The sequence below is a fragment of the Microchirus variegatus genome, assembly GCF_963457635.1.
Source record: "Microchirus variegatus genome assembly, chromosome: 16".
NCBI classification, from domain to species: domain Eukaryota; kingdom Metazoa; phylum Chordata; class Actinopteri; order Pleuronectiformes; family Soleidae; genus Microchirus; species Microchirus variegatus.
The window spans coordinates 10,039,416-10,053,423 of NC_139817.1; the positions used below are offsets into that span (position 1 = coordinate 10,039,416).

The 14,008-nt window shown below is 40.3% G+C and overlaps 1 protein-coding gene across 1 annotated transcript; it reads right to left on the reverse strand.

Moving 5' to 3' along the window:
• Positions 1-587: 587 nt before the first annotated feature.
• On the reverse strand, positions 588-9,385 carry urm1 (ubiquitin related modifier 1). The gene is made up of 5 exons (XM_083902431.1): positions 9,345-9,385; positions 7,662-7,732; positions 3,315-3,396; positions 1,601-1,649; positions 588-1,002 (listed from the first exon to the last, which is right to left on the reverse strand). The coding sequence occupies exons 1-5, from the start codon at positions 9,377-9,379 to the stop codon at positions 934-936; spliced, it is 306 nt and encodes a 101-aa protein (XP_083758557.1). The 5' UTR covers positions 9,380-9,385; the 3' UTR covers positions 588-933.
• Between the last annotated feature and the right edge of the window lie 4,623 nt (positions 9,386-14,008).

A 14,008-nucleotide genomic window follows, 5' to 3' on the forward strand; every position in this document is an offset into this window, starting at 1 on the left:
GATATAATTTTAATTTAACTTAAAAACTAAATATTTTAAATGTTTTAAAAGAAGCTCATTTGATTTATCAAAATACCAGAAATTATTCAAAATTCAAATTTTGTATTTCAGTAAGTTACAGTATTAAAAAAAGATGAAGGGACAGTTACTTTAAAAATAACAACAACTTTTAATCTTCTGTTTTAACATCCAAGACAAATGTAAATCAAAAAGTGAAAAACATTAAAATAAAAATGTAATTTTAACATATTAATTTATAGACTCAATACAATATTTAATAATAACGTAGATAGAAGTAAATAATTGTACTAAAAATAATGACGTGTTAAGGTGTTTATTATTAATGTGATTAATGTAATGTCACCTGTGAATCATCCATACGTGGTATCTGTATCTGCTAACATACATTTAGCAACAATAAAATGACAAAAACATGATTCATATTTCATATAAATATCATAGCACTACATTATTGTGTGTTATTAATATTTCAAATGTGAATTACGTCGAAGTGACGTCATCTTTAACATTCATTTTGACTGAAAAAGCATTAGGATGAAGCCGTTTTACCTTCGTATTCATTGTGGAAAATTTGAGGGGTATCAAAAAATAAAGGCTGCGCTCAATCTGTGAGCTGACCGTCAGCTGACCGGAGCTTTTAAATGGCTGCTCCTTCAGCCTGTCAAATATAACAAAAAAACAAACAAACAAATAAACAAAAACAGATCCTCTATTCCTGTCTCACCATGCACTTTCATATTTTCTCTGCATCCTTCCTAGAATTCCTAGAAACGGACATCCATCACCTCTGTCGTCACAGTGCAGGTTCACAGATTCCCACTGGGTTATGTGTTTTGTGTGTGTGTGTGTGGGGTGGGCAGGGAGGATGTGGAGGAAAGGTAGTTAGAGAAATGTCAACGACACATGCGTTTACTATCCTCCATGTAGAGTGGAAATAAACACAATGTTGTCTTGGTCTTGCAGTTGGTAATCCAGCTCCCCCTGAGGACGAGAAAGACACACAGAATCTTCAATATCCAAACATCTGCACAAGTCAAAAAAGAGTTACGTGTGTTTACCCATACAAATATGAGCATTACTCCTACGCTCCCCTTTGGGGGCCGATCGATAACAAACTTTTCATTTCATTTACATCCTGTGTCGACTCCTGTAATTGAATCAATGGATTCAAATTGAAGCATTCAGACTGTCCGTGCATGCAAATATATGTTCAGATATGAGGCCCCAAGGACAAAGACGCGGCTCCTGCAGCTGCTTCTGCATTATATAAAACATTAAATGACTCGGAGAGGATGAACTATATCTCGGGCACCACCCTGGCGAGCACATAGAGGCTAACCTTCACCACACATAAACGCTCTTCTTCCTCCTCCTGATTTAAATGATTCGCACGAGCATTTTATATAGTTATGGTGATCTATGCACGCGGGAGAGAGCGAGACATAAACACTGTAATAGTGCGCCCTGAAAACTAGAGAGAAGACTGGAGTTTAAAACTCAACATGGAAATATGATGTTGGCCTCCCACACACACACACACACACAGAGTCTGATAGTGAACATGGCTCACAGTGCTCACCATTAACTCCCAGTCTGCATCATTGATAAGCACCAGAATCCCAGGTCTCCTGTGGGAAAAAAAACACCATTATGAGTCAGATGCTTTTCCCAGTGGGAAAAGACCCACACACACACACACACACACACGGTGTTTTGTATACACAAATATAACAATTATAGACAAAAAGAACCCTCATATTAATTTTAAAAAAACTGAAATGACAGAATATTTTGTTTAAAAAGAGTAAAACAAAGGGAAATAGGGGGGAAAAAATTCACACAATGAAATCACTATAATAAAATCATAGTACATTCCTGCTCATTCTTACTAATTACAATTTATTCTGCAGCATTTTTTTTTTTGTTGAGGATCATTTTTACATTTTTACAAAAATAAACCCTTCATTTTCTTTTAAACGTCTCCATAAAATAAAGGAAATCAAAATATGCCAATAAGTGTGACATGATGTATGTATTGTCTTGGTTGGAACAAATAAATAAATGCAATACAATGAAATGGAATGTTTGATGCTAATATATGTAAAATAAAAGAGAAAAAAGTAAGCAAATACATCTAATAAAATGTGTTTATTCCACCAAATATACATAAATGTTGTATTACCAGTTACTATTTCCCTCATTGTGTTATTCCTAACCAGGAATGACCACAATGATGGTTTTGTTTTAAGGAAAAGAAATTTGGAAGAAATAACTGTCACTGGGAATTAATGGGAGACTAAAATTAACACACACACACGTAGCTGAAGAAGAAAATCACCATCCTTCAAAAGAGTGTAATGGGGGATAATGGTGGAGGGTAACAACAGACACCTTTGGGTGCAGTCTCCTTAACAATGTGTGTTTATCTTTCTTTATTTCCCTCCTCCTCCTCCTCTTCCTCTGCCTTTTGTTTAGTTAGTGTGGAGAGTGAGATGATGCTAAAACAAGATACACGGGGTGCCTCGGCGTTTAGCTCAAACAAGCCTCTCTCCACCTTGTACCGCGTTCTGTGACGTCAATGAGAAAGGGCAACAAGAGAGAGGGAGAAAGACAGAGACAGAGACAGAGAGGGGAACCTGTGAGAACAAACGCACAAGCACAGTGGACTGAAACAGAAGAAAAAAAAAGAAACATGGTGAACTAACACAGCACCATGACATCTTTTTTTTTTTTTTTTTTTGATAAAACATGATGAAAAAGTGTGTGCTGGAGTCCACACTCATCTCATCTATAAGGGTTATAGGTAGCCCTGCCCCCCCCCCCCTCCACTATTCATTGTTTCGGTGCTGCTATAAATAGTCCAGCACAAAGGCAGCTGTAAAAGTCAGGCAGTCCTATAAGACTGCAGGACCCAAACACACATACTACACACGTGTGCACTAAAAACACACATATACATACGTGTCCAGGTAATCACCTCAACGAAACCTTTAAATTGAAGGCTGGATTTTGTTCCCGCCCCCCCCCCCCCCTCTCTCTCTCTCTCTCTCTCTCTCTCTCTCTCTCTCTCTCTCTCTCAGCAGTTTTTAAACCGCAGAGGGTAAAGCATCACATTCTGGTTCCGTTTCATTTTTCAAAAAGCTCCTCTTAAGAGAGCAGGGTCACAGTCGTATCTCGGTGTCACATACTGTATATTCCTCCTCAAGGTTGTTGCTGTTGTGCAAGAGATCAAGTGTGTGTCAAGTGCATACACACACAGACACACACACAGACACACCGACACACACACTCACACAGAGTCTCCTTGAACAAAGAGTTCAGGCCGCTCCTTCAGCAGGTTCCGTTGGATCCAGACCAGCAGCTGCTTCACATCCCCTGGAAAACATGTACACACACACACACACACACACACATACAGACACACACAGACAGACAGACACAAAGACCATACAGAGGCAGACAACAGAGGTCACAGGTTAGGGGTTAGAGGTCAAGGTGCACGGTCCCAGCCCCCTGGTCGATGTGACGCGACAGAAGCACCAGGCGGGACACGGCTGCGTATACGTGTGTGTGTGTGTGTGCATGTATATTTATGAGTGTATGTGAATGTTTTGGAGGAGGAGGGGTGGTCACTGGAAATGGGGGGGAGGGTTGATTGGTATCAATGGCCAAGACCGACATTGTTCACCTTGGTTATGAAGAATTAAAATGTAGGAATTATATAATTTTCTACAGCAGGATGTGTTGTAAAAACGTTTAAAGTAAGGAAATAAATCGAGCGTACACCTTTAGACCTTTCTAGACTCTTAATTGGAGTGATTTTCACAGCAGGACACATTAAATAAACATTTACAATGAACATGTATTTGCTAGAATCATTCAATTCACTCACGACCGTGAATAATATAGCGATGCTTAGAATTTTGAGTTTGACCTCTTAAACAATCAGATTGACCTGGCCTTCAACAATAGGCCGAGCCTCAGTCAGGGCCCGACCCGACGAACGCAAGAACAACAATGAGAGGTTTTAGGCTAAATCCCTGCTAAACATCCAACAATGAATACATTAGGGTGATAGCATTAAACGTTAAAGGATACGAGCTATTTGAAAGCCTCGGAGAGTTGGTGGGAGGGTGTGTGTGTGTGTGTGTGTGTGAGAGTCCTCGTAATATTGAAGTTATGATGTGGACACACACACACACACACACACACACACACACAGACGACTAAATACAACACACACATGAATCAGTTTTCCTTGATGCCCCTGGTTCAGGTGAGCTGTGCAGTGACTGTATGAGAACGATGACATGCGATAACACACACACACACACAAAGAGACACACACACACACCTAACTCTACCGCCTAACTCTACCCACAATTCAAATTTTTACCCCTAAACTGAGCATACATTTCTGAGCAACATCCTCAGAAATGAGCTTCTGCCTCATTAGGACCAAGGTTTGCTCTCCACGAGGACTACTGTTCCTGACAAGATCAGCATTTACGCCAGAAAATACCTTAAAAAGGGAATAAATACAACACACACATAGTATTCGCCTCCTTCCGTACAGTAGTTAACATTACACTGAAAACCAGAGGAGAGCAGGAATGTGTAACCTAAGGATAAATAAACAGGGACAATGAGCAGCAGACGTGAGAGGAAGAAGACAGTGAGTCATCGTGCCGAGTACGGTGCAAGGAGAGCGAACGGCGGAAGCTGCAGCAGGTAGGCGTCGAATCACTCGCAGATGCATCAGATCAGCCGGTTCAAAGGCAGAGCTAATATACCCGCTAAACCACCATCAGCAGCAGCTCTGACCTCATATATGTGAAGGAAAAAGCTTGTTCAGCAGAGCCAAATGTGGGGTTTTTAATGTACTTTATTGTTCTATAAATAGAAGAGAGAACACAGGTTTACATTTTGTCTGAAATGTAAAATGCCTGAGACATTTTAGTGTGTGAATGAAACACAGAGAGCTTATGATGTTTGATCATAGACTGGGACAGAACAAGCTTTTCTTATCAAGCAATACTTTGGTCTTCACAAGGACTACTGGTCCTGATGGTGTGATTTCAGTTCAAATGCATTATTTCTAAACCTTTTTTTCTTTTTATAAAACAAAGACTTCAAGATGCACCTGCGCGGTGTGGTTTTGAGGACAACAGACGGTGTGGATGGTGTGTGATGTACAAGGTGTGTGTGTGTGTGTGTACAGTGTTCAGGTTAATTGCAGTGAAGTCAGCCAGCTCAGTAGTATAATGATAGTGCTAGTTTTCTATGGTTCCAGGCCCCCACATAAAAAAAGACAAATACCTCCCCTTGCAACACACTCACACACACACACTACTAGGCAGTGAATATTGACCTGCACCTCTGCGGGGCTAAAAACAGAACTAATCACGACAGCGGTCATAACTCCTTCTTTGTGGTGACTCCTTTCTTTGCACTCTCTGCCTTTGACTATTGGTATTTTTCTCCACCATTACCCCTTATTCTCTCCTCCATCCTCTCGTCCGTTTCCTTTTAAAATTTGCTCACACACACACACACACACACACACACACACACACACACACACACACACACACACACACACACACACACACACACACACACACTCTCCCACATTCTCTCGTAAAAAAAACCCCAGCTCTCCTCCCCTCTTTCTCTCCTTCAGCTCTTTCCATCTTCTGCCTTTTATGTTCCCTTCTCTCAACACACACACATATATAAAGACACCAACATGTATAAAAGTTGCACATAGAAAACAGGTTGGCAGTAATTCAAACTTTCATCATTTCAGGCAGGCCTTGCAAAAGCTAAAATCAAAACAGGTTAGTGGGTGTAATGCAGTTGTATGCAGGTGCGTAAATGAAGCCCAAAAGTGGACGTGTAGAAACGAAGGGGAACAGTGGAGCGACCGAGAGGTGAAGGATTCGATGGCGCATTGCATTCCAGGTAAAGTAGGGACAAGAGGATGAGAGAACAAACAGGCGAGGCGGCGGGGAGGCGGTTTGCGTCACAGCCTCCTGATGCATCTTGGGATAGCTGCGTTGCATGGGTGGGAAAAAGAAAACATGGAAGGAGGGCAGAGAAATGGCGCCATTTTGACGGAGATTCAAAACCGCGGCCGCTTTCTCTTTTGTGTTCGCAGTTTTTTTTTCCCCTCCCATTTTCATTTTCGGTCTTCATGCAATTATGAGTGTCATGCGCGGGGGCGAGCGATCCATCTCTCTCTCTGCGCTGATACAAGAGGTAAAAAAAGAAAACTGTGTGATCCTTAAACCGCGGGGGTTTTTGTTGAATGTGTGAGCGAGAGAGTGAGATAAAGAAGAAGAGGAGAGAGAGAAAGAGTGGGGGTGGGGTCTTTCAGTCGAGGGTCATCAATCACCGGCCGGGGTCAAAGAGAAATACGAAGGATTCAGAACCAATTATATCTGCCTTCAGTGCACCCCCTCTGTGTACGCACACACACACACACACACACACACACACACAGATATTGGAAGCAATATTTTCAGTAATACACAACCAGACCAGAATTATGATCACAATTAGTAAATGTAAACAGGAAATGCTTCATCAAAACGTCCATGCTTCTATGACATTAGCATCAAGAACTACACACACACACACACTGGTCGGGCACTGCCGCAAGGTCATAAGGCTAGCATTCCCTGTTCTGGTCAACTTTTGTCTTTTTGTCGTCGTGGTAACCTCAGCCCCGTGGACGAACACCCTTTGTTAAGTCAAATACCAGACACACATCATAGTCTTCCTTTCCTTTGCTCTCCCTCTCCATAACATAAGCATTCGCAGAGACACGTATACAGCATATGTGTGTGTGTGCATGTACACATTTGAATGACATTTTAATCTCTGAGATTAAGCTATGAAGTCCAGTTTACAGACAGGTTTTTCCTCCTCACTGCTGAGTTAGTGGCCAGTGCTGGAGGGGAAACCCCGAGTCCCTCGGCAAAACCAAACCTCATCATGTAGGTTAGTGGAGTGAGAAACTTCTTTATGAAATGAGAAATGAGCGCACGCCTGCTCAGCTAGTCTAAATGATCTCTGACAAAAAAATATGACCTCAGCTCTGTGCCCCTCCCCACCTCCCCCCCGAAGTACTCACAGAAGCAAAATAAATAGACGCGCAGTGTCACGTCACATCACTGTTGTGCACTCAGCAGTAAGCCTGATGAAAGTTTAAAGACCGTTGTCAATGAAAGGAACACGGGTGATCGACAATTTCCTCCAAAAACTATTTTCAAGTTTTAAAAACAACAATTCAGCCTGCCAGCAATCCACTGGTCTTTTCAGTACATTGTCAATTTTGTCATGTGTCCTGTGAACAAGTATCAGAACATTAAAACTTCAAACTATGATATGTGAACATGGACTTTGTGAACAAGAACAAAACATGTTTGCTGTAAAAATGATGTATTGAATGTTGCAGAGCCCCAGCATGACCGTTGTGTCTGTGCTTTGCAGTAAATGAGTCAATTTAGCTTTAGAAATACTATCCTGTCCTGCTGTGATGTAGCTTAACGTTTTAATGTTTGCAGCATTTAATATTAAAACAAGGCCTTGTAACGATTATGAATTGACAGACAGTTGGCACAGGTGATACTCACAAGGTTCCGTTTGGGTTGGGAGAGTCACCTGATGTTTCTTCAGGCCGTCAAAAAGCAGCTCAGCTCCTCCTCTAGACAAAGAAAGAGTCAGATAGATAAATATAACAGGGTGCGTTTCAGTGGCTTTTGGATGCTGGTTAAGGTTAAGGTAATGATCATCACTGGCTGGTGTAATAGTCAACAAACTGACCATAAATGTGGCATGTTGTGGTTCAAATCTGGTTGAGCAGAGTCTGAATATACTTTAAATCCTTACCTGAGATAAAAACACCCTTACAGATGAAGCTCTTAAACACCACATAACAATATGCTGTATAAACAGGTTCTAGTTTTATACTTATTAAAGATTACTTTCTTACTATTAATAATACTTCATGCCAAATTCAGACTTGGACCATAACATCATGACAAAAAAAACCAGAGAAATCACAAGTCCAGATTGTTTTTAAGACTGTATTTAAGCCTAGTAAGCATGCATGTCTTCAGAATGTGTAGCTAAGTTGGGGACAATATGAGACATAAATAGTATAACATCTATGTACTATCAAATATCTTTAGCTACACACATTATAAGTATTCAATTCAAGATTTCAACATTTTACTAAGACTTATCCACTCAATGTTTCTCAATTGAATATATTCAAATAATTCAATTGTTTTCATATTATAAGTGTATCATTTCTGAAGAAAGCTGAAATATTTGTCAAAATGTTCAGCTGTAATATTAACCAGTTTTAAAGGTTAATATAACGGTTTAGACTCTCCAGGTTACAAAAGGAATAGTTTCAAATAAAAAAACAAAACAAAACATGACATGACATTCAGAAAAAAACACATAAAACCACAGAGAAATCAACATATAGTAACCCAGACATACACTGTAACCATCACATGATACTGAATATAAAACAAGTGATGTAAATTACAAATACATATAACATTAAAGATGATGAACACATTATTGAAAGGATGTCTGTAGGTCCTGGTTGTGTTTTTATTTGTCAGGGTTTCTGTAAATCAAAGGTGAACTCAAAAGTTTCACAATCTACCAAGTCTCAAGGCAGATAAGTCTCAAATAACCTCTCACAGCAGTTAAGTTTACATCAAATTTCAAACATGGATTTACATGTATTCATTTAAATCAGATATGATGATTTTGCAATAAATCAATCAGCCAAATCCTCTGTGACACTTTAAGCAGCAACTGTATTACCTTGCTTATTTGTTTATTTATTTAGAGCTGCGGATATTACGATGAACCTTTTTTAAAAAAACAAAAAAGGTTGCTTGCAATATGTTGTGTTCCGCCTCGTGTGTTTTGACCACTGCTGCAAAACAATTAAAGTTTTATAGACGTTTCACAGACTGCCCTGATAAACGTATATATGTGAACAGAGAAGTGAGGTAAGTTCTGTGAAGTAAACAAGTGAAGACAGACACACAGACTCTGTCCACCATCTTCAGCACAGAGAGGAGAAGAAGAAGGGGCGACAGTCTTTGACTGATGCTACGTAAACAAACCGCACACTGGCTGATAACTACACGTATTTCGGGTCTTTTTCAAACAGACCATACACAAATAACTATCAAATGAGCCGGGTATTGTTTTGACTCAGTTCGGCTGCTGAAAACATGCTTAAAGGTGAGTGAATAAGCGGTAAAAGACGTTTAATATTCACTTACCCAAACTCCAAGTGAATCGCTATAGGCGCTGCCATATTGTCGGCACATGCAGGAAGTAGTGTCGCGGGAAGGAGGAAGTGACGTCACTGAGAGTTTCCGTTTACCAGAGACTTGATAACAACAGAAAACCAACTCAACATCATTTTTAATGATAAAGGTTATACCTTATCTTCTGAAAAATATATAATATATATATATAAAAATATAGATAGATAGATAGATAGATAGATAGATAGATAGATAGATAGATAGATAGATAGATAGATAGATAGATAGATAGATAGATAGATAGATAGATAGATAGATATTTTAGTAAGGAGGAGTCAGAGGTATTAATAGCAAATTAGTTATTAATGATGTTTGAATTGTAAATTAGTGATTTTTTTCTATGATTTCTTCGGCCAGGATTAGATTAACTGATGCACTTGTTTCTACCTCCACATCACAGCAATCACTACAGCACGTGGTGGTGCCATTTATGAGCTGATATCCCCTTGAACTTGACTTTCTTTTGATAAATCATTATATTGGGAAACCATCAGCACAAATGCCGTCCTCCCTTTTTACGCATACTCCCCTCACGCGCATATGCATGTATTTGCATTGTCTGTCAATATGAAAGTGTGCAGAGGCATGACATGTGTGTGAATGCACATCTGTCTCTCCCTCTTTCTCTCTCTCCCTCCGTACATACGTCCTCCATCATACGAGTGACAGTTCCAGTCCTGCTATACAGGGACGGGAGGGCGAGGTGGGGGTGGGAGGAGGTCAGTCAGAGGTTTGAATTGCAAATCTGTCGCCTTCTGTTGGCGTCCAAGCCTTACAGGCCCTTCCCTGTCTTCATTCATGTGTTAATGAGGAGTCAGTGCAGGGGCAGATAGACAGATCGACCAGGGGCCTGGCAGGGGTGAGGAAGCAGGCGGGAAAGCGAGAGTGATGGAGAAGTTCGCTGCGGAAGTGCTGCAAGATAATGAAGACGTGACGAGTACGGTAGCTGGTCGTTGTCTTCCATCCCAACTGGGGTGAGGTGCACCCTGAACAAGGGAAAAACACAGTCATGGGGTGAACGCAGAGGGGAGGCAGAAGGTTGGGTTTTTTCATGGCTGTAAGTTTCATGGTTATAGAGCAAATTACCCAGGAGTGATCACAACAGCACTGGGTGTCACCTCTCATTTGCTAAGCTGCCTTGAGGATAAAATACTACTGATCTGGAGGGTACGCCATGCCTCAATTGTACTGTGATTGTGCTTTGTTTATGCCATAAACAAATTTATCTTTAACCTGCATTTGATAGCTATACAAAAATATTGGCAATATGATTTTTATAAGGGTTAAATTGGCTACAGGGTAACACACAACAGTGGCTTTAAATTGTCTAGTTTGTGTGAATACACACTCCAATGTTAAATGCCACATATAAATGATTATTTAATATTCACACACCATCTGCATTTCTTGTTTGGACTTCTATTATATTATTATTTTACTCAATGAATCATTAGTAACCTCTGATGTGACAAATATTGTGGGTTTTTTTCGTGAGAACAGTTAGATCAGTGCCAACTACAATAACAAGCTGTTTAAACAGACATCTCTTGAAATCAGTGAATCAAGTACACAATTCTTTTATCCACGACTCAAGTTTTCACACCATCGCCAATATCTGCCCGTAGATGGATGTCAAAAGTCAACGCTACGCTGCCGAGCACCAGCTATAGAGCAGCCTGGGTCACACATGATCAGATGACAATGACCAACACAATGGATTTGCTATAAAAGGGCTGGGGGGAGAGATTAGGGGTGAATTGATGACGGTTGGCTGACAGGCAGCCAGACAGGCCTGGGAGATCTCGGCTCCATTTCAATAAGGAACATAAAGCGCTGAAATTAACATGTACCATGATACCAAGCAGAGAGAATCCTCTTAGAGATTACATCCATAACATGTTACGCCTATGGAACTGTATGGGAAAGGGAGACAAAGAGCACAGTGAATGATGATTCTCTATTGTAGATTATTGTAGGGGATTCCTATTCTGTTCTCCTCGCCGTTTGATTCTGTTGTATTTTTGTTTTAGCGTTAGCTATTTTCTGTTGCACATGATTATTATTTTTTTTTTTTACTTTGTCACAAATACATCCTCCTCTTTCTGTTCTCCTGACAGCAATACACCTTCTCCTGAACAGCTGCCAGGCCTCGCTACTGCCCCCCCCTCTGTAACAGGGTATAAGCAGAAAGAGCAGCAGTATTCCTGCAACTGCTGTATTATTGCACACACAAAAATCACACACAGACACACACACACAGAGTCCATCTGTCTTTGTCGCTCTCCCTCTGCAGTCACTGTGGGCCCATGTACAGAACAAAAGTGAGAATCCTTGCAAGCTCTGTGTGCATTTTCTATCAAACAAATATTTAAAAAGCATTAATAGAGTAAGTTGAGTGTTTGGGAGCCTTTGTGATTAGAGACATGTGGAATATCATGGGGTTTGTTACGACAGCTTGGAAAAGACGGAAATAAAATCACCTGAAATCCACCAGGAACCAAAAATTTTCATAAATGCAGTTGACTTCATAAGGGACTGTGAAATATAAGCCAGTTGGCTTTGGCATTACAGTGAAATGCTTCCCCCTAGTGGCTGTGAGATTATGTCACAACTCACAAGGCTGCAACTCATTAAAAGCAATCATCTTTATATGTCTTAACAGCTGCTACTCACCCTCCTCTCTGTAATCTGTAATCATCATGTGCTTAAATGCAAACGAACTTCATTAAATGGTATGTTTGGCAGCATCTCATGCATATCTAAAAAAAATGTTCAGTCTGATAAAGTTTACATAATCCAATTTGAAACTCGGGAGTCAACTTGTTGAGACAAGCAACCATTTTATTTTTAAAAAAAGAAGAAGAAGAAGAAAAAAAAGAAAGTGAATAGCTATGTACAGTACGTAAAAAAAAGAAAGAAACATGAGATCAGTCCTAAATCTTTCAAGTTCATCTCGTAGAATCCTGTTTTTTCCCGCGGAGCAGGAGACTCCACGTACAGTCAGAGCTTTACTGTACAGCATTCAGAGCAGAGGACAAATATAAAACATTACATCAGCATCATCATCATCACTTATTCATCATCAGAGTTAGCAGATATCAAACCTAAACCAGCAGGCATCCTCTTGGTCTCAACACACACACACACACACACACACGATAAATGCGTTTATTTGTGTGAGTTCCTGTGTATATTATTGAATTACAATTATTTATTCTTTTTCTGCCCCTTTAATATGACGACTAAACATCACCCCCTGTTGGACAATAGTGGGAAGTGGCACACACGACTCCTCAGACTAGAAAGTGGGCCATTTAAACTATCTATAAGGAAGCATTATACATTATGTGTATGTATGATTGGAATTGTTTGATTGACATCTGAGATTTGTTGATTTATAGATTACCAGGGGTCTCAGCCCTTGGTTGAAATGATTGCATAGGCCCGAGAGTTGGCTCAGTCACCTCAGAGCCACACACTGTAAAACACAGTCATGATTTAGAACGTTGAACCCAAACGTAATCTGTAAAGCAAAAAAAAAACAACAACAAAAAAATAAAAACATTCAGATTATTAAAGCTGTTTTGCTAAAAGACAAAACTGTAAAAGATCGACGTACAACCAAAACAGTGTCTGTAGCAGGGCTGTGGTCCACGTGTGTATTCGTTTGGAAGTTCTCTCTCCACATAAATGAAATATCTTGAATCATCTGCACACTTCTCAATTATGTGTGTAAGTGCAACATTCAGAGATGCATGCATGAACCGTCTGCAAACTCCAGATTACTGAAAGTAGCGTCGCACCGAACGCGCGTTCGTGTATGATTCTATTTCGAGTGAAACATTGCTGAGTTTTTGCTTCCCCCCCCGTAAAGACGTCACACAGGAGTTCCAACATTTCCTTGGCAAAAATGTTTCACTCCTGATAAATGTATAAATGCATGCCCGATACATTTTTAATGGGAATTAATGGGACTTGCGTCATACATATTTAACGAGTCTTCGTGAGCGCGGTTCCCTCTGAATGAGCGCCGGGGAGACGCTCCGTGATGTTCTGACAGCCAGCAGCCAGCCTTTGATCGTGACGAATAAATAAGACTTTTAAAAAAACATTAAAAAAAACAGAGGAATGTAAAACATACTTCTACTCACACATGCAAACAGACACATTCATTCACACGGTCAAAATATCTATGTATGAGCTATGTTAAGTTATTGTCGTCTGTTTCTGCTACAGTGTGTGACAGCAGTTGCTTGAAAAAAGAAAAAAAAAAGACAAAAGACAAACTCTGCAGCTCAGTTTTGGCCATCCTCTCCTCTTTGTTGCCTTTTAAATATTTTGTAACGCTAAATGAGAACAGAAAGAGCTCCGCGCCTTATTTCAAGTCCACAGTCAGTGCAACACATGTCATTAAGTGAGAAAGGCTTTTTCTCTTGTATTATATCGTGCTCAGTGCACATTTGCTCTTTTTAGCTGCCGCTGCCGTCCAATCTCGCAGTGTTCACACTGGACTCTTCCACATCATACTCTGTGATGCAAAACAAGACTTGTATAGAGAAGAGAAGTGGAAAAAATGGAGGTGTCTTTCAGATGCCGGGGGCACTGGGTTATACGTG